General features: G+C 35.1%; 1 protein-coding gene across 3 annotated transcripts in view; it reads right to left on the bottom strand.

Moving 5' to 3' along the window:
* Positions 1-2,783: 2,783 nt before the first annotated feature.
* The window catches only part of MED13 (mediator complex subunit 13), a 97,570-nt gene continuing 78,373 nt past the window's right edge, over positions 2,784-21,980 (bottom strand). For 2 of the 3 annotated variants that reach the window (XM_024980606.2, XM_059878404.1), the window contains 12 exons: positions 21,655-21,844; positions 20,329-20,791; positions 18,932-19,151; positions 18,084-18,275; positions 17,682-17,905; positions 15,709-15,851; positions 15,088-15,246; positions 14,784-14,969; positions 12,588-12,736; positions 10,847-11,020; positions 7,115-7,215; positions 2,784-6,776 (listed from right to left, as the gene is read on the bottom strand). In XM_024980606.2, the coding sequence (XP_024836374.1) occupies positions 6,644-6,776; positions 7,115-7,215; positions 10,847-11,020; positions 12,588-12,736; positions 14,784-14,969; positions 15,088-15,246; positions 15,709-15,851; positions 17,682-17,905; positions 18,084-18,275; positions 18,932-19,151; positions 20,329-20,791; positions 21,655-21,844 (2,334 nt within the window). In that variant the 3' untranslated portion in view covers positions 2,784-6,643. The remainder of the gene's footprint in view (positions 6,777-7,114; positions 7,216-10,846; positions 11,021-12,587; positions 12,737-14,783; positions 14,970-15,087; positions 15,247-15,708; positions 15,852-17,681; positions 17,906-18,083; positions 18,276-18,931; positions 19,152-20,328; positions 20,792-21,654; positions 21,845-21,980) is intronic. The other variant, XM_059878403.1, reaches the window with a different exon arrangement.

The following is a 21,980-nucleotide window of genomic DNA, read 5'->3' as shown; positions in this document are numbered from 1 at the left end:
AGACAGACTACCTGAAAAACTATGGATGGAAGTTTGTGCATTGTACAGAGGCAGGGACCAATACCATCCCCAAGAAAAAGAAATGCAAAAATGCAAAACGGTTATCTGAGGAGGCCTTACAAATAGCTGTGAAAAGAAGAGAAGCGAAAGGCAAAGGAGAAAATGAAAGATATACCCATCTGAACGCAGTTTCAAAGAACAGCAAGGAGAGATAAGAAAGCCTTCCTCAGTGATCAGCAAGGAGAGATAAGAAAGCCTTCCTCAGTGATCAATGCAAAGAAATAGAGGAAAACAATACAAGGGGAAAGACTATAGAGATCGCTGCAAGAAAATGAGAGATATCAAGGGAACATTTCATGCAAAGATGGGCACTATAAAGGACAGGAATGGTATGGACCTAAAAGAGCAGAAGATATTAAGAAGAGGTGGCAAGAATACATAGAACTATACAAAAAAAGATCTTCATGGCCCAGATAACAACGATGGTGTGATCACTCACCTAGAGCCAGAAATACTGGACTGCAAAGTCAAGTGGGCCTTAGTTAACATCACTTGGAATAAAGCTGCTGGAGGTGATGGGATTCCAGTTGAGCTATTTCAAATCCTGAAACATGATGCTGTGAAAGTGCTGCACTCAATATGCCAGCAAGTTTGGAAAACTCAGCAGTGGCCACAGGACTGGAAAAGGTCAGTTTTCATTCCAATCCCAAAGAAAGGCAATGCCAAAGAATGCTCAAACTACCGCACAATTGCACTCATCTCACACGCTAGTAAAGTAATGCTCAAAATTCTCCAAGCCAGGCTTCAACAGTTCGTGAACTGTTAACTTCCAGATGTTCAAGCTGGATTTAGAAAAGGCAGAGGAACCAGAGATCAAATTGCCATCAATTGGATCATTGAAAAAGCAAGAGTTCCAGAAAAACATCTATTTCTGCTCTACTGGCTATGCCCAAGTTTTTAACTGTGTGGATCACAAAACTGGAAAATTCTCAGAGAGATAGGAATATCAGACCACCTTACCTGCCTCTGAGAAATCTGTATGCAGGTCAAGAAGCAACAGTTAGAACTGGAGAAGGATCAACAGACCGGTTCCAAATCGAGAAAGGAGTCCATCAAGGCTATATATTGTCACCCTGCTTATTTAACTTATATGCAGAGTATATCATGTGAAACGCTGGCCTAGATGAAGCACAAGCTGGAATCAAGATTTCTGGGAGAAATATCAATAACCTCAGGTACACAGATTACACAACTCAACGCAGAATGTGAAGGACTACTAAAGTATCTCTTGATGAGTGAAAAAGGAGAGAGAAAAAGCTGGCTTAAAATTAAAACTCAATATTCAGAAAACTAAGATCATGGCATCTGGTCCCATCACTTCACGCCAAATAGATGGGGAAGCAATGGAAACAGCGAGAGACTTTATTTTGGGGGGCTCCAAAATCACTGCAGATGGTGACTGCAGCCATGAAATTAAAAGACACTTGCTCCTTGGAAGAAAAGCTGTGACCAACCTAGACAATATATTAAAAAGCAAAGACATTACTTTGCCAACAAAGGTCCGTCTAGTCAAAGCTATGGTTTTTTCCAGTAGTCATGTATGGATGTGAGAGTTAGCCCATAAAGAAAGCTGTGCACTGAAGAATTTATGTTTTTGAACTGTGGTGTTGGAGAGGACTCTTCAGAGTCCCTTGGACTGCAACATCAAACCAGTCCATCCTAAAGGAAATCAGTCCTGAATATTCATTGGAAGGACTGATGCAGAAGCTGAAATTCCAATACTTTGGCCACCTGATTCAAAGAACTGACTCACTGGAAAAGATCCTGATGCTGGGAAAGATTGAAGGCAGGAGGAGAAGGGGACAACAAGAGGATGAGATGGTTGGATGACATCTCCAACTCGACGGTATGAGTTTGAGCAAGCTCCAGGAGTTGGTGAAGGACAGGGAAGCCTGGTGTGCCACAGTCTATGGGTTGCAGAGTCAGACACGTTAAGTGACTGAATTGAACTGATTGCTAAATTGTTTTTAAAGGTAGAGAATGACCAGATGTAATAAAAATATATATTTATAATTTTTTTGTCTTCTCTTGACAGAAAAAAAAATTTAGAAATTCCAATGACATTCACACCTTTTTAAAGGATTCTTTTTTTACTTCTGCTGTCAGAAATGACCACCAATTTTAAAATGAGCACAATTTTGGGATTTGTCCTTACTCAGCTTAAGTTTGGACAAAAATACTTTGAACAGCTGCTTAAACAAAATCGGCAGAGCTATTTTTCAATTGGTTGTTTATATGTGAACAACACTTCTCTGGAAATTCTCTGGTAGTCCTGTGGTTGGGACTCCACGTTTTTACTACTGAAAGCCTAGGTTCAATCCCTTGTCTGGGAACTGAGATCCCACAAGCCATTCTGTGCTGCAAAAAACCAAAAACAAACCAACACACCTCCCACCCACCTACTTTATGTTTCAATAACACTTAGGCAATTTTTTATAGTACAGAACTAAGCTTTCAGTATTTCAAGGTAACTTGTCTAGACTAGAAAACTAATATGAAACTAATCAGCCTAAAAGGAATTTATATGTATAAATACAATTTTCCTGTATAGTATACACTGATGTATGATTAAAATCTTTTACAAAGCAAAATACTTCAAAGAAATTAAAAGCTCATCAGTTTTTAGATTGCCCCTTTTCATTTATAAGTGACATAAAAATACCACTACCACTTTTAACATGAATTTAAGATGGAAATATTTTCAAGAGAATGAGACACCACAATGAAGGCTTCATGAATAATTTATTCCATTTGAAGTTTTTTTTGTTTTTGTTTTTTTTTTTAAAAAGTATAAACCTTTTCATTTCCTCAATCACAATTTGTACAACTCAGTGTTATGGCATTCGGCAGCAATAGTGTTTGTTCCTTATTCTCTTTTTGTCACGTTAAAAAAAAAAAAAAAAGCAATTGGACCATATTAAATGTCACTGCTAAACAACTTTAAAACGCCCCTTCATAAAGTGACCAAGCTATTTTGAGAGAGTTGATGCTGACATGTCCAGTAATGACATTACAATTTATAGTTTAAACTCAGTAACTTTAAGGTCCACAAATCCAGTTTACTCTGAAAACTAAAGCTATTTTAAAACTTCATGAATACATCAACCTGAGGAGTATTTTAGGTCCCAAATCCAGTTTTAAATTAATACTCCACAAAAAAGAAAACACATATATAAAAATTTAAACCACAGTTCTGGGCCCATTAAAACATCAAGAAAAACTGAATGGTAAAGATTTTCTAGCATATTTTTTTGAGGGTTGCAGGGAAGCAAAAGAATTTTATGTCAAAAACATTTTTCCTTAATTTAGACAAACTAAAGTCTTAAAGGAAACCCAGACGAAAACATCACTCATGCAACATTAAATGTATTAATAGACTGATATGTGATGCCATAGTGGATGAGTAGCAAATTATATGATGCAACAGCATTTAAAAACTTCATTTTAATGTATTCAATTTGAACATTTTAAATAACGCAACATAGTATTTTGATATTACAGTATTAACATAGTGCTTGATTAAAGATCTGCAAATCTTTGTAGTAACACATTAAGTTAAAAAATTACCTCAGAAGGTAAATATGAAGACGAAAGGAGAATATTTAAATACAGTAATCTGTGCCATACTGACAACTGAGTACGAATACAGCTGAGGATAGTTGACTAAGTAGTAAGAGCTTAATTTTTAGTGGTTTAAGAAAAGTTAGAAAGATTTAAAAATTACAGCTACTTTAAAATTTAAGGATTACATATAAGTACACTTGGTGGCCTTGTGGCCAAACAATAAGGTGTACAGAAATTTATTCATACAGTGTTAATTCACAGTCCTGATAACTGAATGGCTTGCATAAGAAAGGTATGGCTAGATGTTTCTCACTGGCTGGAAGCAGACATTATATAACTAATCCTTTAAAATGCCAAAATACTCAACTCCCACCCCACTTTGTAATGGATAACTGCACAAAAAACAGACATTAGCACTGTAACAAAGAAGTCATGGTGTTGGTGATCAACTGGTATAAAGTATATTACTTTGCTTACCTATTTAAACAAAACTTGTCTGTGACTACACTAGTAAGTCAGATCCATCATCCTGCACAAAGGGCTTAATTTTTTTTTTTTCCTGAAACAAGTTTCCTGACCTTTTCGAATGGCTATTTAATAATTTTCCATTTGAGTGTGAATTTATATATGAAGGGAAGAAAAAAATCTTATCAGTAAATCCTATATATTTGGGAACTATTCCTTGATTCCCAGATAAAAAGGAATCATGTAATGGGTTCCTTTCTTATGGCTCCATATAAAAGAAACTGTCAGGGAATAATTTTTTAAAAATATGTTTTCAAACTGAGGTGTGGTTACTATAGATTAGTGATTTTAAACAACTGAGAGTATATTTTTTAAAGAGTCACTACTGAGATAATAAAATATATAAAAAAGAATACCATTTTAATACAAATTTCAAATAAGCATCTTTCCCCTCAAATCTCAGACAAGTATTTTTTTAAGTACAGAACAAAACATGCCAACATAATCTGTAGTGTGTTAGCATAATTTAAGAACAAATGCACAGATGTGACCTTTAAATTTTCACTTCAAAATAGGCTGACCACTGGGATTGCATTATAATTTTGAACAAATGATTGAAAACCTTTGTTACCAATTGTGTTTTCTCTATAGGAAAAACAAGACTTGCTAATGTTTTAATATACACAATTTGAAGAAGTTGTATTTTTCATAAGAAAGTGATATTTAAGCTAAGCATATAGTATTTACAAAACAAGTTTCAGTTTAAAAAAAAAAATAACAAAACATACCAAATTACAGTTTTGTAAATACAATCCATTTTGTCCTTGTAGAGAATTAGTGAACATACAAATTCAGAATTTAGCTAGACTGCTTCCAAGAAAGACAGGTAGACTTGGCGACTGTGAATTCAAGTCAGCTACACAGGTAGGAGGCTAACTTGGACTCTCTTGTGAGCAGCACTGTAGAAAGGATTTTTTAAGGGGATAAAGGCTGCATAAAAGCAGTTTTCTTGGCATGTGCAAACAAGAATAGGGAAAGCTGCATTGAAGGAAGGGGTGAATTAAAGTCCCTAAAATTCAAGTCCCTTCTTTAGGGAGGTGAGAACCTCCTTGGCATATGCCCTGCCTTTTCTGAGCTGTGTTATAGAAAAGTACAGACTCTGGTGTTTGGGACTGCCATCTCCAAACCAAGAAAATTAAATAAATAAAAAAGGCAAAAGGAAACAGGTTAAGTTTAGAAAATGGTTCTTTAACTAGTGGAATAGTCTGAATACCAGAATTCACTGAGAATCTATTTACACCACAGTTTGATTGCACACACACACCCATACATATGCATACTCTCACACACATTCCCAATCTTTAATTAAAAAAAAAAAGTCAAACAATCAAGAGTGACTGCTCTTAAAATAATTTGTAAAATGCCTAGAGCTGGGCTAAATTTCAACCTATAGCAGATCCTGAAGATAATTTTCATAATTAATAATACTCCCATGCCTAGATGTGCCACTGTTAAATCAAACAAAAAATTTTAAGCATGTAACATTAAACACCAAAATTAGTTTAAGCATTCAGTAGCAAATGTTTTTCTTGTAAAACTAAGTTTCTTTCACTGGAAATGGCCTGAAATATTAGTCATAGCCCTAAACCATAGTACAAAATATAACTGAAGAATTCTCATTTTTATTCTAAGTTAAACCACCTAACAATATCACTTGTATATTGCCATCATGTTATTCTGTAAAGGTGTGATCGATATAAAATGTTGTAAGACCCGGTACCTTTTCAATTTATAAACACAGTGAACTTCATTACTGTACATGTACTCTGCAACTACAGCTTAGCTGTAAATCCTCCACACACAATGGTATGGACATTATTTCCCCTCTATCCCCATTAAACTGTACATCAAGACAATACAAATTTACTGTCCCACCCACCCCCTTACAAAAAAATAATACTCTAAAAGCAACCCTACTGCAACTTTTTAATTAAGACGATTACATATATTTTAGACCAATTGCTTTAAAGCAAGAAGGCAGTATAAACCTTCTAGGAAAATTTTTATAAAAGAGGTTAAGAAATATAAGACAATTTATACATTTAAAAACTTACAATAAATAAGAGATGCAGGCATTTTTGAATACTAGATACTATAATCCAATACAAGAACATCTTGATGTTCTGAAGCCATATGTTGAAATTCATTGTTCCTCATGTTTCCTTCTCCATGCTTTTAATATTCATTTAACATGACTGGGTACTATGGCTCATTACTTTTCACAAATACTGTGACTGGAAAAAAAAAGGTTAATTTTGCTACGAAAATGTTATAATACGTTGTGTATGATCAGTCATCATCCTAAAGAGTTCAGTATAGTCAATGAAAAATAACAGGGTTATCGCCCCTCCCCCCAAGTCAAAACAATATTTGTTGAAGTAATAAGAATTAGACCCCATCACAAATGACGTTCACTGAGAAGATAACTGTAACTTAATGTTGCAGCAAAATCTTTTTCCTTGTTCTTTTCTTGCACAGTTCCATCAAATGAAGATCACAGCATATTCATGATAAAGTTATATAACTGATTCAGCACCACAAAATGAATTGGGAGACATGAGCGTCTGTCCTGGATTGCAGGGTCACAGGTTAGCCAGGAGAGTGCATTGTACTGTTCCAAAACAAACCTGAAAAGCAAGTAAACTAAGTCAGTCATGTATGTACCTACATTGTCAATTTTGGAAGCAAATTCGAAGATGGCATATAAGATTAAAAGTCACACACAGAAAAAAGGTTAAAGTATGAAACAGAGGGTCTTGGGGAGGTTAAAGAAAACTGATTTTCATTAAAATGTTCTCAGAGGTAGATTACATGTATTAGAAAGGAAAGCACTCATTCTGAATGACAAATAATTCAACTAGAGATCCAAAGGTAACACAACTGTAAACTACTGCCCAAAAGGACAAAACTATGAAAGGATCAACACGATAATTCCTTCCAAGCTTAATGGTAAAAAGAACTGTACCTGAGGACATCTGAAGTCTGATTTGAGTCAAGTGGGTGGGAGTGTTTACTGTGAAGCAGCTCGTCAGATTGCACTGAAGGCACGTGGAGGTGCAAAGAGGCCTAAAAAGTAACAGATAATCGGTCAGCCAAATGGAAAAAAATCTGTTGGCTTTACCTTATTTTCCCAAGGTCTCCTCCTTGATGAAATATATTTTAGACTTATGTAATGAATGGGAGCCACTATAAACATGGCTATTCTTCTTGTTTAATTCATTATATAATTTTTAAGTGCATAACAAAATTTTTTCAGTTTCATTGCTTTTTAGGCCACATAATAATCCTACAAAAAGGATTTTTAATTATTTTCTATGTATAACCTGCCTAGATGTGTAAAGTAAACATTTAAGAAAGAACAAAACTGATAAACCTGAGTATAGTCTCTATGTAACATAGACTATGCAAATTAACCTAGGTCTAGCGCTGAAAAAAGTACTGTGCTAAGTAGCTTCAGTGTGTGACTCCTTGCGACCCTGCAGACCATAGCCCGCCAGGCTCCTCCGTCCACAGCGAATTTTCCAGGCAAGAATACTGGAGTGGATTGCCATGGCCTCCTTCAGGGGATCTTCCCAATTCAAGGATCGAACCAACATCTCTTATGTCTCCTGCACTGGCAGGCGGGTTCTTTACAACTAAAGCCACCTGGGAAGCCTGAAGTGCCAGAAGTAAGCATATGCAAATATTTTACCTATAAAGCTATAAATCTTAAAGCAGAGCTACTTTCAGTGGCTGGATGAAGCACAAACAAGAAATCAAGACTGCCAGGAGAAATATCAATAACCTCAAATACGCAGATGACACCACCCTTATGGGAGAAAGTGAAAAGGAACTGAAGAGCCTCTTGATTAAGGTGAAAGAGGAGAGTCAAAAAGTTGGCTTAAAACTCAACACTCAAAAAATGAAGTTCATGGCATCCCGTCCCATCACCTTATGGCAAATAGATGGGGAAACAATGGAAACAATGACAGACTTTACTTTCTTGGGCTCCAAAATCACTGTAGATGGTGACTGAAGCCATGAAATTAAGACGCTTCCTCCTTGGAAGAAAAGTTATGACCAACCTAGACAGCATATTAAAAAGCAGAGACATTACTTTGCTGACAAAGGTCCATCTAGTCAAAGCTATGGTTTTTCCAGTAGTCGTGTATGGATGTGAGAGTTGGACCATAAAGAAAGCTGAGCGCTGAATAATTGATGCTTTTGAACTGTGGTGTTGGGGAATACTCTGGAGAGTCCCTTGGACTGCAAGGAGATCAAACCAGTCCATCCTAAAGGAGATCAGTCCTGAATATTCATTGGAAGGACTGATGCTGAAGCAGAAGCTCCAGTACTTTGGCCACCTGATGCGAAGAACTGACTCACTGGAAAAGACTTTGAGGCTGGGAAAGATTGAAGGCATAGTAGATGACAACAGAGGATGAGATGGTTGGATGGCATCTCCCAACTCGATGGACGTGAGTTTGACAAGCTCCGGGAGTTGTTGATGGACAGGGAGGCCTGGCGTGCTGCAGTCCATGGGGTCGCAAAGGGTTGGACACGACTGAGCAACTGAACTGACTGACTGACTGAGCACCTTAGGTAATACAGTGCACAGATGCATTTTTTGCCCATTCCATTTCATAGTGGAGGCTTAGTAACAACTCATACACTCACTTAGGTATGGCAATGAAGAGTAAAAGAAAGGAATGTGCTACTCTTCTTCACATTTCAATTAAAGAAAGTGAACTGTTTTGTTTGTAAGTCAAAATATATAATAGTGTTGAGCTATGAAAAGACGTAGTACTGACTGCAGAAACTCTTGACAGATCTCATTCGATGTACGACTATAAAAGGTACTATTTTATATTGAGATGCGCTCTCCTCTACAATTGCAATAATACGTGTAAAATTTTGTGTTGTGTATTTAGAAATATAACCAAAAATATGTTTCAACTGCCCATGGGCCCTTGATTTATGAGTTATAAGCAAAAGTCTTTCATATGGCAGATTATAACAAATAAATGAATGTAATTAGTAGCAGTGCTCTAATTTCAATGATAAAAAGATTTTTTTAATCATCTAGGTAACCTTTTTTTCCCAAGACAAGAGAAACATACCAAATGATTTTATTGCCTATGGTATAGAAATAAAATGGAATGTATGAAAAAAAAAAGGTGAACAAAATTATGGTAAGTTATGCCTTACCTGGTAATTCAGACCAGAAGTCCTAATCTTGTTACACTGTATCTGAGGGTGAATGCCCACTTTACACTATCCTCTCTGCAAATAAATATTGAGTAGAAAAGAATCTGGATAGTCCCTTGGACTTCTTATAAAGTGGTGTTTCTTAAAAACATGTTCTGTGAAACACTATTATTTGCTGCTGTTTTTCAGAGCTTTTAATGTGTATGGTAATAACAAAAGAGAGCAGAAAGCACATGGAGCACTTCCTAAAGGAGCAAAGAACCCTTTGTTTTGTAGAAACTCCAAGGATTACTACACAAGTGCAGAAATCCCCCTGGGAACACGTTCTTGTAATGAGACACAAGACCACTACACATACACTGGAAGGGGTAGAAAAGTCTTATGCTAAAACTATTACCTTGGCCAACACTCTCTAAATATATTATCTCACTAACAGTCAATTCAGATCAACAGCTCTTGTATTCTTCATGAATGTGCTACAGAAATTCACTGTTTAATCAAAATGTCACTGACTCAATGATATGTGAGCCAAGGGAATCAGATTTAATAGTAACAGGCTTAAAAGACAGCAACAAGCTTATTGATTCAAGTACCCACTAATTATAATCCTAAAAAACGAAAGTATATACTATTCAACTTTCATCCTACAAATAAAAATCAGTTGGCAAGTAGTTAAGTTAGCATAATTTATGGAATAAACCAGTCTACTTCTGGTGGGTTTATACAAGAGTAAGTGAAATCAGATCTGCATTTGTTATTTTGGAAAAGTAGTAGTAGCAGCAGGAACAAACTCTAGATAGAGCTTTCACATTTCATTTTACCATTTTATAATTTATCTCCACCTTGCTATATCACTTGATAATTAATTTGTTTTGATAAAATAAGTCACTATGGGTCTGAGAATACCATTACTTGAAAACCACTCAATAGTTTTAACACAGCAATTTACACAAAGCTAGCAAGCTTTTTTAAGGAGGTAGGGAAATGCACCTAAATAGTAAACATTTTTACAAAGATTATGAATCCTTTAGTTCTCAAAATAATGATGCATAATAGGAGTATACTATGATATAATTCAAAGAATAACATTACATAATCATTAAAAGATCCAGTTTTAATCAAGTCTACTACCAATTTATGACTTTGGACAAATGATTTTTTCTGAACTTTTAACATGCTCACTGAGAAAATGAAAAGGTTAAAGGTATTTTAATACAAGGTTTCTTCTAGCTCTAAACTCTAAATGTGCAGCTAAAAATAATTAAGAGCAAGGGTCTCAGATAGTCCATTTAAAGTTATTTAAAAGTTTAAACTTAATATAAATTTAAGAATTAGAGTTGTTTCATAATTATTCTCTTTGTTATTTTATCTAGAGAGTTATATGTGATAATGCATTTAAGACCTCAGACAAAAGCTAAAGACTTCAAAACATCACTTCCATACTTCTTAGGACTTAAGTGGTCAATCAGCATCACTCAGGAACTGGCCAGAAAAAAAATAAGAGCAATACCTTAAGAAAAAGGGGACACTGATATTGTGCTTGAGGACATGCTGACCAGAACCAGTCAGGTAAGGGACCCGCTTTGGCAGTTGATACAAAGTAACCAAGGGCCAATGGTTGCTGAAGAATATTAGTTACTTCATCATGAGATTCTGTTGAAAGTAGTCGATCAGTACCTTGACCCTTAAAAAGACAAAATTAAAAATATGTTAATTCATTTACTATAATAGCTATAAATACAGAATGGTTTTTTACTATCAGTCTCATTATCTAATTACTTCAATTTAAAAAATACTGGATATTTTAAAAAATATCCAGTATAACTGGATATAATAAATATGTATCATAATTAGTAATAGCATTAAATAAATGAATTTTAAGAGTTTTAAGAAAATATACTATTTTAACAAGTTTGTATTATTATGCCAAGCACATGTTCAGCATGTGAGTGTGTGTATAAATCTTTGTAGCTGACTCAAAAGTACAAAACATTCAATGAACTTTCTAACTTATTTCCTAATACCCTCTCAACTAATTCATGATCGTATCCCAATCCAAAAGGTGGACTGAATTTATCTTTGTTCATGTAGCACTATCTATAAAATGCAATTAAGAGTCATTTGGAAGGCATTATGGCAATGCTCAGATCCTTTAGACTAGTTAACACATTCTTTGCTATTTAAGGAAACAGATAAAAAGAAAACTGATGTATCAACAGGAAATGTTCACTGCAATTATTACCTACAACAGAAAAAAATAAAAGATTTAAGTGTCCAATATTTGGGGAATGATGTAACAAACTAGATAGTATTGCTGACTCAATGGACATAAATTTGAACAAACTCAGGAGATAGTGAAGAACCCAGGAGCCTGGCATGCCGTGGTCCATGGGACTGCAAAGAATTGGACATGACTTAGGAACTGAACAGCAGTGAGAACAAACTCTGGTAAAGGAACAATGCAATTAAAAAGCTGCTAAGGGAATTCCCTGATGGTCCAGTGGCTAGGACTCAACTCTTTCTCTGCCAAGGATGCAGTTTCAGTCCTGATCTGGGAACTAAGATCCCAAAAAACTGGTTCTATTAAACTGGTATGATTATTGGTGCTTTTCCTTATTTGTTTCTTTTTTCCCATCATTTCATTTCTTTCCACTTAAAAAAGAAAAAGGAAAGGATGCAAAGTAAGGTCAAACAAAGATCCTTCTTTAAACATATGTAAACATATGCATATTACAATAATTAAATAACCACTATATATATAATTTCATTCAAATAATATTATTCAAATGAAGCTCAAATAGTTTTGAGTTCAAACAGAAGGACAAGACAAAATGTTTCTGTAAGTGGTAAAAATAAAAAGGGGAGGGGTTGGTGTTTTTTCTATTTTTATGGGAAAATCAGTATTTCCTTTATGTTCCTTGTCCACAGCTCTGATATGAATGGCAGCTCTTAGAGTCATATCCTGTTTTTCAGATAATCTAATCCTATTTCTACGTAGAAGCTATGGTGAAGTGGCAGGAAAACTAAAAGAAGGATTAATGCCAAGTAGTCTAGAAAATACAAAGTCAGAGAAAGAAGAACCTTAGAGACCCTCTTAATAATGTACAACTCTCTGTGGTAGAAGTACATGAATGGACTGTTTTAATTTTCTTGCTACTTTTCAAGGGAAAAAAGTGTTCTCTCTCATTGATATAATCCATTACTAAGTTAATGAATGACATTTAGATAAACTGAATTTATAACAGGGTTACCTTGCCAGCATCACCGCCATGGGGGTAATGAGATCCTGGAGAATGAACAGGAGAACCCGTTGGAGATGCAGGAAGGATATTAATGATATCAGGGTCAAGATCATCTCCTGTGTCTAATAAATCAAAGATACCCATTCCATCTGCTCCATCTATGGAGAAGGAAGAAAAAATTAAATATTCCCTTTTTCATATCCCACAGTCATTTACAAGAAAGGATTAAAACAATGGATCTTAACCAAAATGAGTTAATGTAATCAACATTTAGTGAATGTCTACCATGTGCCAAATAATCAACTATGCATAAATAAACATGAGACTGCTTTGAATAATGGTCCTTCCCCAAAATGCCCACATCCTAATTCCAGAAACCTTGAATATGTTACAATAAAGAACTTTGCAGATGTGATCAAACTAAAGGTCTTGAGATGGGGAGATTTTTCTGGATTATCCAAGTGGGTCCAATGTAACCAAAGGGGTCCTAATAGGAGGGTTAAAGTAAGCTTAGAGTCACTGAAGATGTGACTGTATTATCTTGCTGGCACTGAAGATGAAAAAAGGGACCATGAGCAAGAGACGTACATGGTCTCTAGAAGTTGTCAAAGACAAGGGAACAGATTCTCCCTTAGAGCCTCTAGAAAGAATCAACCCTGTAGATACCTTGACTTTGTATTTATAGCCCAGAAAGAATAATTTTGGACTTCTGACTTCCAGAACTGTAGGAAAATAAATGTGTGTTGTTTTAGGCCAATAAGAATGTGGTAATTTGTTACAAATAGCAACAGGAAACTAACACAAATGCTGGGAATGAAAATGTATTTAAAATGAGACTAGTCAGAATAAATTCCTTAATTCTTTATTATTAAAATACTCAAGTTACTGTATACACATTAAAAGAGGAGAATAATTATTACCCATACTTTTGACTTTAGAGATGTGCCATTTTCTAAGGTAACTCAGAGCAACAATGGAACATCACTTATTTTCTCTTGTACTAAAATGCAATCCATACAAGTACATCTAGAAAAGTTATAAATTACTATAGTATTTTGGTAAATCAAAATAGAAAAGAATATAAAATGACCTGCAAAGTTTACATACAGGTAACTCAACAGTATGTACATAAACTGTACAAATATTTTATGACCAGTGCTGCCTTTTAACCTAAGTAAACATCAGGGACTTCCCTGGTGGTCCAGTGACTAAGACTGAATTCCCAATGCAGGGAGTCTGAGTCTGATTCCCAGGAAACTAGATTCCCAAATGCCACAACTAAGAGTCCATATGCTATGAGCAAGACTCAGTGTAGCCAAATTAATCAATCACTCAAAAAATAAGTAAACATTTATGGGGTAATTCACAGCATTAGTTCTGATATCAATAAAGCAGAAGAATGGTATTAGTCTCCTGTAGCAGTTTAACAAATTTCCAAAAACATGTTTAAACAACAAACATTATTTTCTTCCAGTTCTGGAGGTCAGAAGTCTAAATTCAGTTTTACTGGATTGAAATCAAAATGCTAGTCATTAGGCCAAAAATCTAGGTATAGGCAGGGGTGTGCTCTCCCTCAAGGCTCCAGGGGAAAAATCTGTTTCCATGTCTTTTCCAACATCTATTCCTATTTGCCTTGGCTCATGCTCTTTCCTCCATCTTCAAAGTCAGCAGCAGTCATTTCTGACTCTGCTTTCCTCTGTTCCCACTACACGGTCCTCTCCTCTTTTGTGTACAGTCAAATTTCTCTTCTATGGATATATAAGACTGCGTTTCGGGCCCAGCTGCATAAGCAAGAGTAATCTCTCCATCTTAGATCTTTACTCAGATCTGCAAGCACATGCATATAATGTTAACAATCACAGGTTTCAGGAACATATACAGGACACAGATGCTTTGGGAGGCATTATCCAATCTATAATCAGTCAGAATCACCCAGATTTATTTTATATCTGCAAACCTCTAGAGAATAATTTGACTTCCCTAGTGGCTCAGATGATAAAGCGTCTGCCTACAATGCAGGAAACCCAGGCTTGATCCCTGGGTCAGGAAGATCCCTTGGAGAAGGAAATGAGAACCCACTCCAGTACTCTTGCCTGGAGAATCCCATGGATGGAGGAGCCTGGTGGAATACAGTCCATGGGGTTGCAAAGAGTAGGACACGACTGAGTGACTTCACTTTCACTTTTCAGAGAACAATTCACTTACCATTGTTGGGATTGAAAGCTAAGTCTAAATTTTCGGTGGTATAAGTAGCTGAAGCTACTTGCACAGAAGCAGAAGTTGGAAACACAAGTATATGAGTACATGATATATCCTGTGGGGTATTAAGCTGAGACGTCTGCATGTTTAGAGTGGAGCTTCTTCCGAATACAGAACCAGTTGACACAGAATCTGAAAAGAAAATGAAAGGTATTTTTTTCTTTTAATGAATGAAGAATCAACTTTACGTAATACTTAGAAACTTAAGTACATAAAGAATTAAATCTGACATAAACTAAAGATAGCTAACCTGGCATGATAACAAAAGAGCCTTGGGGTTCCATTGCTACCAAGCAAGCACTGAGAATGCTAGGAGAGTCTGCAGCAGATATACCACACATTCTACACATGTCTTTCAGCCTTTTACTTAGAGACTGCAGGTTTCGACGACTCAGCAAACAGCTCCAATCTGTGGGTATCAACAGTAAATAATAATAATAATAATATCCAAAGTAAAAGCACTGTTACCAACCTAGAGAACAGAAGTTAAAACATAATGGTTTTGAAATTAATGTACTCCTCAAGAGTCATCAAGTCAAAAGTCTATTACTGATATGTCTCAACATCTTTTACCCCCTAACTTCAATATATGCTGATAACAGTATGTACTGAATATAGGATGAGTTGACTAATAAGCAGAAAGGGGATAAAACTGGAAGATGACAAGAATAGCAGTAATAGCACTTATATAAAATTGCAATAAGTTCTCTTAAAATTTGAGTTAGGCCATTTGGGCGCTAGACAACAGAATACTAGGTTTTTACTACCTTTTGCATTTTATTCAGTACCTATTCCTAGATATGCTTTGAATAGTATGTGAATTAACATAAAACAGAAATTTAAGTATTAAAAAATAAAAACACAAATTTACCTTTTAATTCTCCATGACCAATCCTTCCTAGACGGCCAATTACAACTCTCCATGGCAATGAACTCATCTGTACAAGTCCTAAGCACCATTCCCAAAGTTTCTGTAGACCAAATCTTCTAGCAGACCCTTTTTTCCGACGAGCTCTGTTGTATGGAATAGAGACAGTCATAAACATTTCTAAAATTCCAATGATGACATTTCAAAAGAGCTCGAATTTGTGAAAAATTGGTTCCTTCATTTTAATGCTTGACATTTTTTCACAACTCCTAAATAAGAATACATATAAAATTACAGGTTTGGTATGCTAGTTTACATTTTGTTTAATACATGCTAAAATATATACTTAAAATTAAAAAACTATTCACAAATTATCAAAATTCATCAAAAACAGTGCTCTACACCAGAGACTGGCAAGCTCGTTCTTTAAAGGGCCAATATTTTAAGCTTTGCAGGCCATCAAAACTCTTCTGCAACAACTCAACTCTGCTGCTGCAGCATGAAACAGACAATAGTTACACAAATAAGTGTGGCCAGATATGGCCCCAAAACTGGAGTTTGCCAACCTCTGCTTCATACATTAAATTGAAAAATGTCAAAAAAAAAAAAAAAGAAAAATATCGAACAAATTCCCCCATACTTCTCAGAACAAACAAAGCTGTTTTCTGCATGCATGTCCTTTATTAGGCCAAGTACATAAACACTCTCTGGAGAGCAACAGTAGCTATCATTTGTTGAGTACTTACTATGTACCAAGCAGCAGCCTAACTAACTTATATGTAACACCTGATTTCATCCTAAGAACCCTTATAAGGCAGATAAAATTATCCTCCTGATTTTACAGAAAAGTAAGCTATAGCTCAGTTGGGTAAAGTAATTTTCTCAAGATCACACAGCCAATAAGCCAGGATTTGGGTTTGAATCCAGATCTATGACTCTAGCACTGGACCTCTTAACCATCACCTCACTTTTACTTTCAGTAAAATGGCAATATACTATCTCTGTATTGGGAAGGGAGTATTATTATTTCTCTATTCTCATTCTCATCCTTCACAGATCAATATTTCTATACCTGTTTCTTCAGCGCCACTATACCCAAATAATCAATTTTTTTTTTGCATACAACCAATTTCTGACCTTAGAACTACAGAATGTTTATAAAAGAAAGAAGAAAATAAAGGAGAGAACCAAAACTGAAAGATCAAAAGTTATTTCATGGACTTTTCACGTTCTCTTAAGCAATGTTCACTAGCTTTGAAATATGGTATCAGTATGTCTATTAAGTGATAACTCAATACAAGGTTCATCTGTTGTAAACTATTAGTCACAGCCTTCATGAATAACTAGTCATGATACCTAACTACTATCAAGAAGAATTCTAAAGAGGGCCACCATTTTCAGAAGACACTCTAATATTTAAATAGTAAAATTTTTAATTGTTTTTTGTTTAGTCACTAAGTCATATCTGACTCTTCTGTGACCTTCTGGACTGTAGCTGCCAGGTTCCTCCATTCCAGGGATTTCCCAGGCAACAATACTGGAGTTGGGAGCCATTTCATTTCCCAGGGGATCTTCCTCACCCAGGGATCAAACCTACGTCTCCTGCATTGACAGGTGGATTTCTTTACCACTGAGCCACCAGAGAAGCCCCAAATTCTCAGTGAATAAAGTTAATTCAGTTTATTAGGGACTGTATCTTAGATGGTACCTGAGAAAAATAAATGTTCTAGGATGCTTTACTGGATTTTAAATTGCAAATGACCTTCTAGTCCCATGTTTCAAAATTTGTTAGGCTAAAATCATTACCTCAAAGTTTATTATATACAATTTAGGGGCTTTAATCTCTTTTGTCTATTTAATAGATTAATCAAAATTATTAATTCCCTTATATAATATAAATATTCACTATAAAAGAAATGAAATGTACCCATAATCCCAAGACTTTATATAATGATACATTTAAGAAAATAAAATACCTGTTTGGGACATCAATGTTAATGATACAAGTTTCTAAAAGTTCTCCATATAGATCTGTGCAAGATGCAAGAATCCATCTTTGATCATGTGATAAACAGTAGCCCACGAAAAGAACATTATATTTCTGTCCAGGTTCCCCAAAGGTTTCTCCTAGCTCTGTTTGTTTATCCTTCACTGGAGCCAGGATAAAAGGAGGTGTGTAAAGTCGAATACACTCTGGTCTCTGTAGAATAAAACGTTAAGTTACTATGGCACCATACAAGTGCAGAAAAACTTTTTATTGAAAATAAAAACCCATTACAAGATAACTGGAAAATAAGAACTAAAAAGAAACCTGCACTTAGTTTTGCATAAAATCATACAAAGTAGTCATTTAATAACTTTGGTTATGGAAAACATACATCAGGACTTTTAAGAGCTGTTTCCATGGCTAAACCTGGACCAAAACCAGTCAATGTTTTCACATTGGTTGATGTTGGAAGTGGTCTCCGACACTGGGTAAAGGCCGAAAAAGCCAGAGATTTTAAATGCTGGGTATAGATTTGTCTATCTTCATGCTTCACAGGTTGCAACAGGTACTGACAGGGAACAATCTAAGAATTAAAGGCAAATAGTACAAACGTTAAACTTTTAAGAAGAGATAAAAAAAGAATAGTAGGTTTAAAACTCTAAAAAATTTTTTAGAAAATTTAAACAGAACCTAAGTAAAATAATAAAGAATTATACTTTCTTATCTAGTATATAGATTTTTAATAAATACTCAATTATACTAATGAGTTATATAAAAATCTTTAGACATTTCTACGTAGCAGCTATATTGATTAATACTGCCACTGACTGCCACAGTCCTATTGCAGTCTATAAAGAAATAATTCCAATTCTTTTCATACAACTTAATGTGTGCTTAGTTTTTCTCTACTTTTACTTTATAACCAGTCTTATTTAGAACTCTAGCTTATTTCAGTCCATTCTTGATTTTCTTATTTAAGCCAATGAATTTAAAAATTAGTTTATATAAAAGTAACACAGGAGAAACATTTACCCTACTTAATGCAATCTTTTTATTCTCCATTATTACTGTAGTATGACTGCAAGTTTATCTTTTATAAACTCTCTAAGATTTCTAATATCATTTAAAATGAAGTCAATAAATCTGGCTTTTAGAGAATCAATCTAGATATAGAATAGTAGCTGTGAACTATCAGGACCAAATTGTTTTAAATAAACTTGTAACATTTATCATTCTTACCTGTACAGAAACAGTATTCTTAATATGAGGAGGAAGAGTCTGGACCATTTCCAGAAAACATCGAAGTAACCCCAAAGTCCATACATTAGAAGAATTAGTGCTCTCATCTTTATTTTCATATGTAAAAGGGTCAATTATATAAACAACAATTGCAGGTGGATAAGTGATTGCATGTGAATCACCATCTGTGGGAATGCCCACTTTGTCTCGATCCATTGTGCTAAAATTTGAAGTAGAAATAAGACAGTTAGGGAAAAATCTGTACTCCACCTTCTTAAAATAGCATCAAAGGAGGTTCTTATCCTCTCCCCACTTTGGGGGTGGGGTGCTATCGAGAGCCTCTCTAAAAATGAGGGACACCATTCCAAAGAGAATCATAAATGTACACAATTTCATGGTGTACAAAGACCTTTGGCATTAAGAGGTTTGCAATTAAAAGAAACAGAATTCTTAAAACCACAGAGTATAGGAAATGTCCGACAGTGTAGTGCTTATGTGCTAAAACTGAGACAAAAGTTAAGTTAAATGAGCTGCCCAAGATCACAAGGCTGTCTAGAGGCAGAGCTAGACCAAAAAGAAACCAGTTTTCCAGACTTAGTCAGTGGTCTACTACCTTTTTAGAAAATACACATTCATTTCATACTTCATAACTTCACTGGTGATTAAGCTTCATTCTTTGATGGCGGTATGAGTTTTTAAAACTCCAAATCTATTATAGGTATTAAAGATGGAAGGATCTAGCTGGGTAATTAAGAGTTTGTTTTTAATCACATTTCTAACTTTGGGGAAAACTGCAACTGGGAGCTGAAAGATATAACCAGGCTCAGGCTAACCTAACCTATAAATCAAAAGGGAATATCTTCTTCATAAAAGGAACAGAGCTGTCATCATCATTGTTGTTGTTGTTATAAATAACAAATGTGATTGGAAGCATTTTCTGAGGCACACAATGTACATTATATCCTTCTGCTCCCACCTTCCGGATAAGAAAACACCAGCTCAAAAAGGTTAGGTAACTTTCCTAAAGTGATAGCCAGTAAACGACAGAGCAAAGATTCAAACCCTGGTACAACTCTTATGCCTCTGAACAGGGTCATTCAATAGTGACTTATAAATCACTAGTGATTTGCACAGGCAACTCAACTTGACAATTATGTCACAGAATAGACTCAAACATCACAGGACAACTGGACTAGACAGTTTTCAAGGTCTTCATTTCCACTCTGAGATTCTATGACAAAGACTTTACCAAGAGTCTTCATCATAATTTTATAGGTAAAATATTCAACATTAAAAACTAAAATTTCAAGGGTAAGATCAAAGGCTCTTCTATATTCTTATTCAGATAGAAGCGGCATGTATTTATATTTCTGCGAAATTAGTATATTTAAAGATACCTTTCAGACACATCAGGATGTGGCTGAGTGGGAACTGAAGACGACTCTCCAGAAATGCCAGCTGTTTGTAGAGCTGACGGAGGTTGCCCTCCTAGCTGGCTATTCGGAACTGTACTTGCTTGTGTAGACATGGATCCCGTAGCACTACTGTTCATAGTGCCAAAAGGTGGAAATGAAGGTAGTTTATTTGATGACATTCCACTATTCAAGTTGGAGGACAACGAAGATGAAGTTGAAGTTGTAGTCAAGGTTGAGTTAGCTGTGGCAACTGAAGAAGACATGGCAACACCTGAAGACATTGTCATAGTGCTGCTCACTGTAGACGCTAGGGTGGCAGATGGAGTATTAGCATTTCCAGTACTTGTCATCTGAGGTGGTGTAATCAAAGACTGACTTGTAGGGGCAACTAAATTTGGCTGGGAAAGTAAAGAGCTGTCCAATGGCTGGGAAGCAAGATAAGGACCTAAAGAAAATAAAAACAAGCAGGATATTTAATTCTTTATTTCACTAACTGGTTCTTTAGTTACTATGTGAATAATAACTAGTGGATACTAATTACCCTCTCCCTAAGTTGCCTGCCAACAGTGCAGCACACACTAGCTTACTATTCCCCCTAGAAAGTGAAAAAAATGAATTCTGAATGGAATTGAAAACCACTTTCAATTGAAAAACCAACAGATACAAAATAAAAAAAATGATTTCTATGAAATATCCAGCAAATTTTCATTAAACCATTCAAAGAGTTCCCTGGTCACAAATTGAAAAGTGACTATATTGGGGACTAATTCAATATAAAACAGAGGGGTTCAAATTATGGAGTTCAAATGATAGGAATGTCTAATGAGGTTCAATGTTTTGGTTCTGTGTCTCTTTCAATTAAGTCTAAAGTAAGTCCATTGATATTTAATTAAGGGTTTTAAAAACAAGTCTCAATAACTGTCATTTTCTTAATTCCAACAAAGAACTATCTCTTGATATTGTAGAGGAAACTACAAGTTGTTTTTATCCCTAAACCATTAACAAATCAAGAATCTTAATGTTAATAAACAAAAAACACATATCTTCCTACTTGAAAGGAGCCCTATTGCAGTGATCAAAGTTTCTTCTGTAAAGGATCAGATAGTAAATATTTTTGGCTTTGCAAGTTACACAGTCTCTGTCACAACTACTTAGCTCTGATTTTAATATTAATAGCACAAAAGGAGGCCCAGACAACCTGTAAATAAATGAATGGCTGTGTTTCATTAAAATATTATTTACAAAAAAAGTTGGTGGACTGCATCATACTTTGCTAAAATTGGCTAAAAATAAATATAAATTCAATACCTAGGTCATATCTGCAGACTTGTGCATAAAGCTTGAGTTTAGAAAATGCTTCACTGTTACCATCAGCTGCCTGAGAAAACCATTCTGCTACCAACTTTTCTGATAGTTTCTTTGATGCAGTAGATCCAACTCTCATGATCCCATCCGTCAATAATCGAGAAATAGGTCTATGTTGACCCAATCGACAACACTATAAACATATATACAGAAATCAGAATTAGTGAATTTGCTATAGTTTTTTTTAGTACATATGATAAAATAAAGCACTGAAGCTATTTGAAAAATAAGCTTTATCATTTAGAATTAACATTTGGAATAAAAATATC

The sequence above is a fragment of the Bos taurus genome, chromosome 19 (assembly GCF_002263795.3).
Source record: "Bos taurus isolate L1 Dominette 01449 registration number 42190680 breed Hereford chromosome 19, ARS-UCD2.0, whole genome shotgun sequence".
Lineage (NCBI taxonomy): Eukaryota > Metazoa > Chordata > Mammalia > Artiodactyla > Bovidae > Bos > Bos taurus.
Note: the sequence above shows the minus strand (reverse complement) of the source record. Positions and strands in the feature narration are given on the sequence as shown.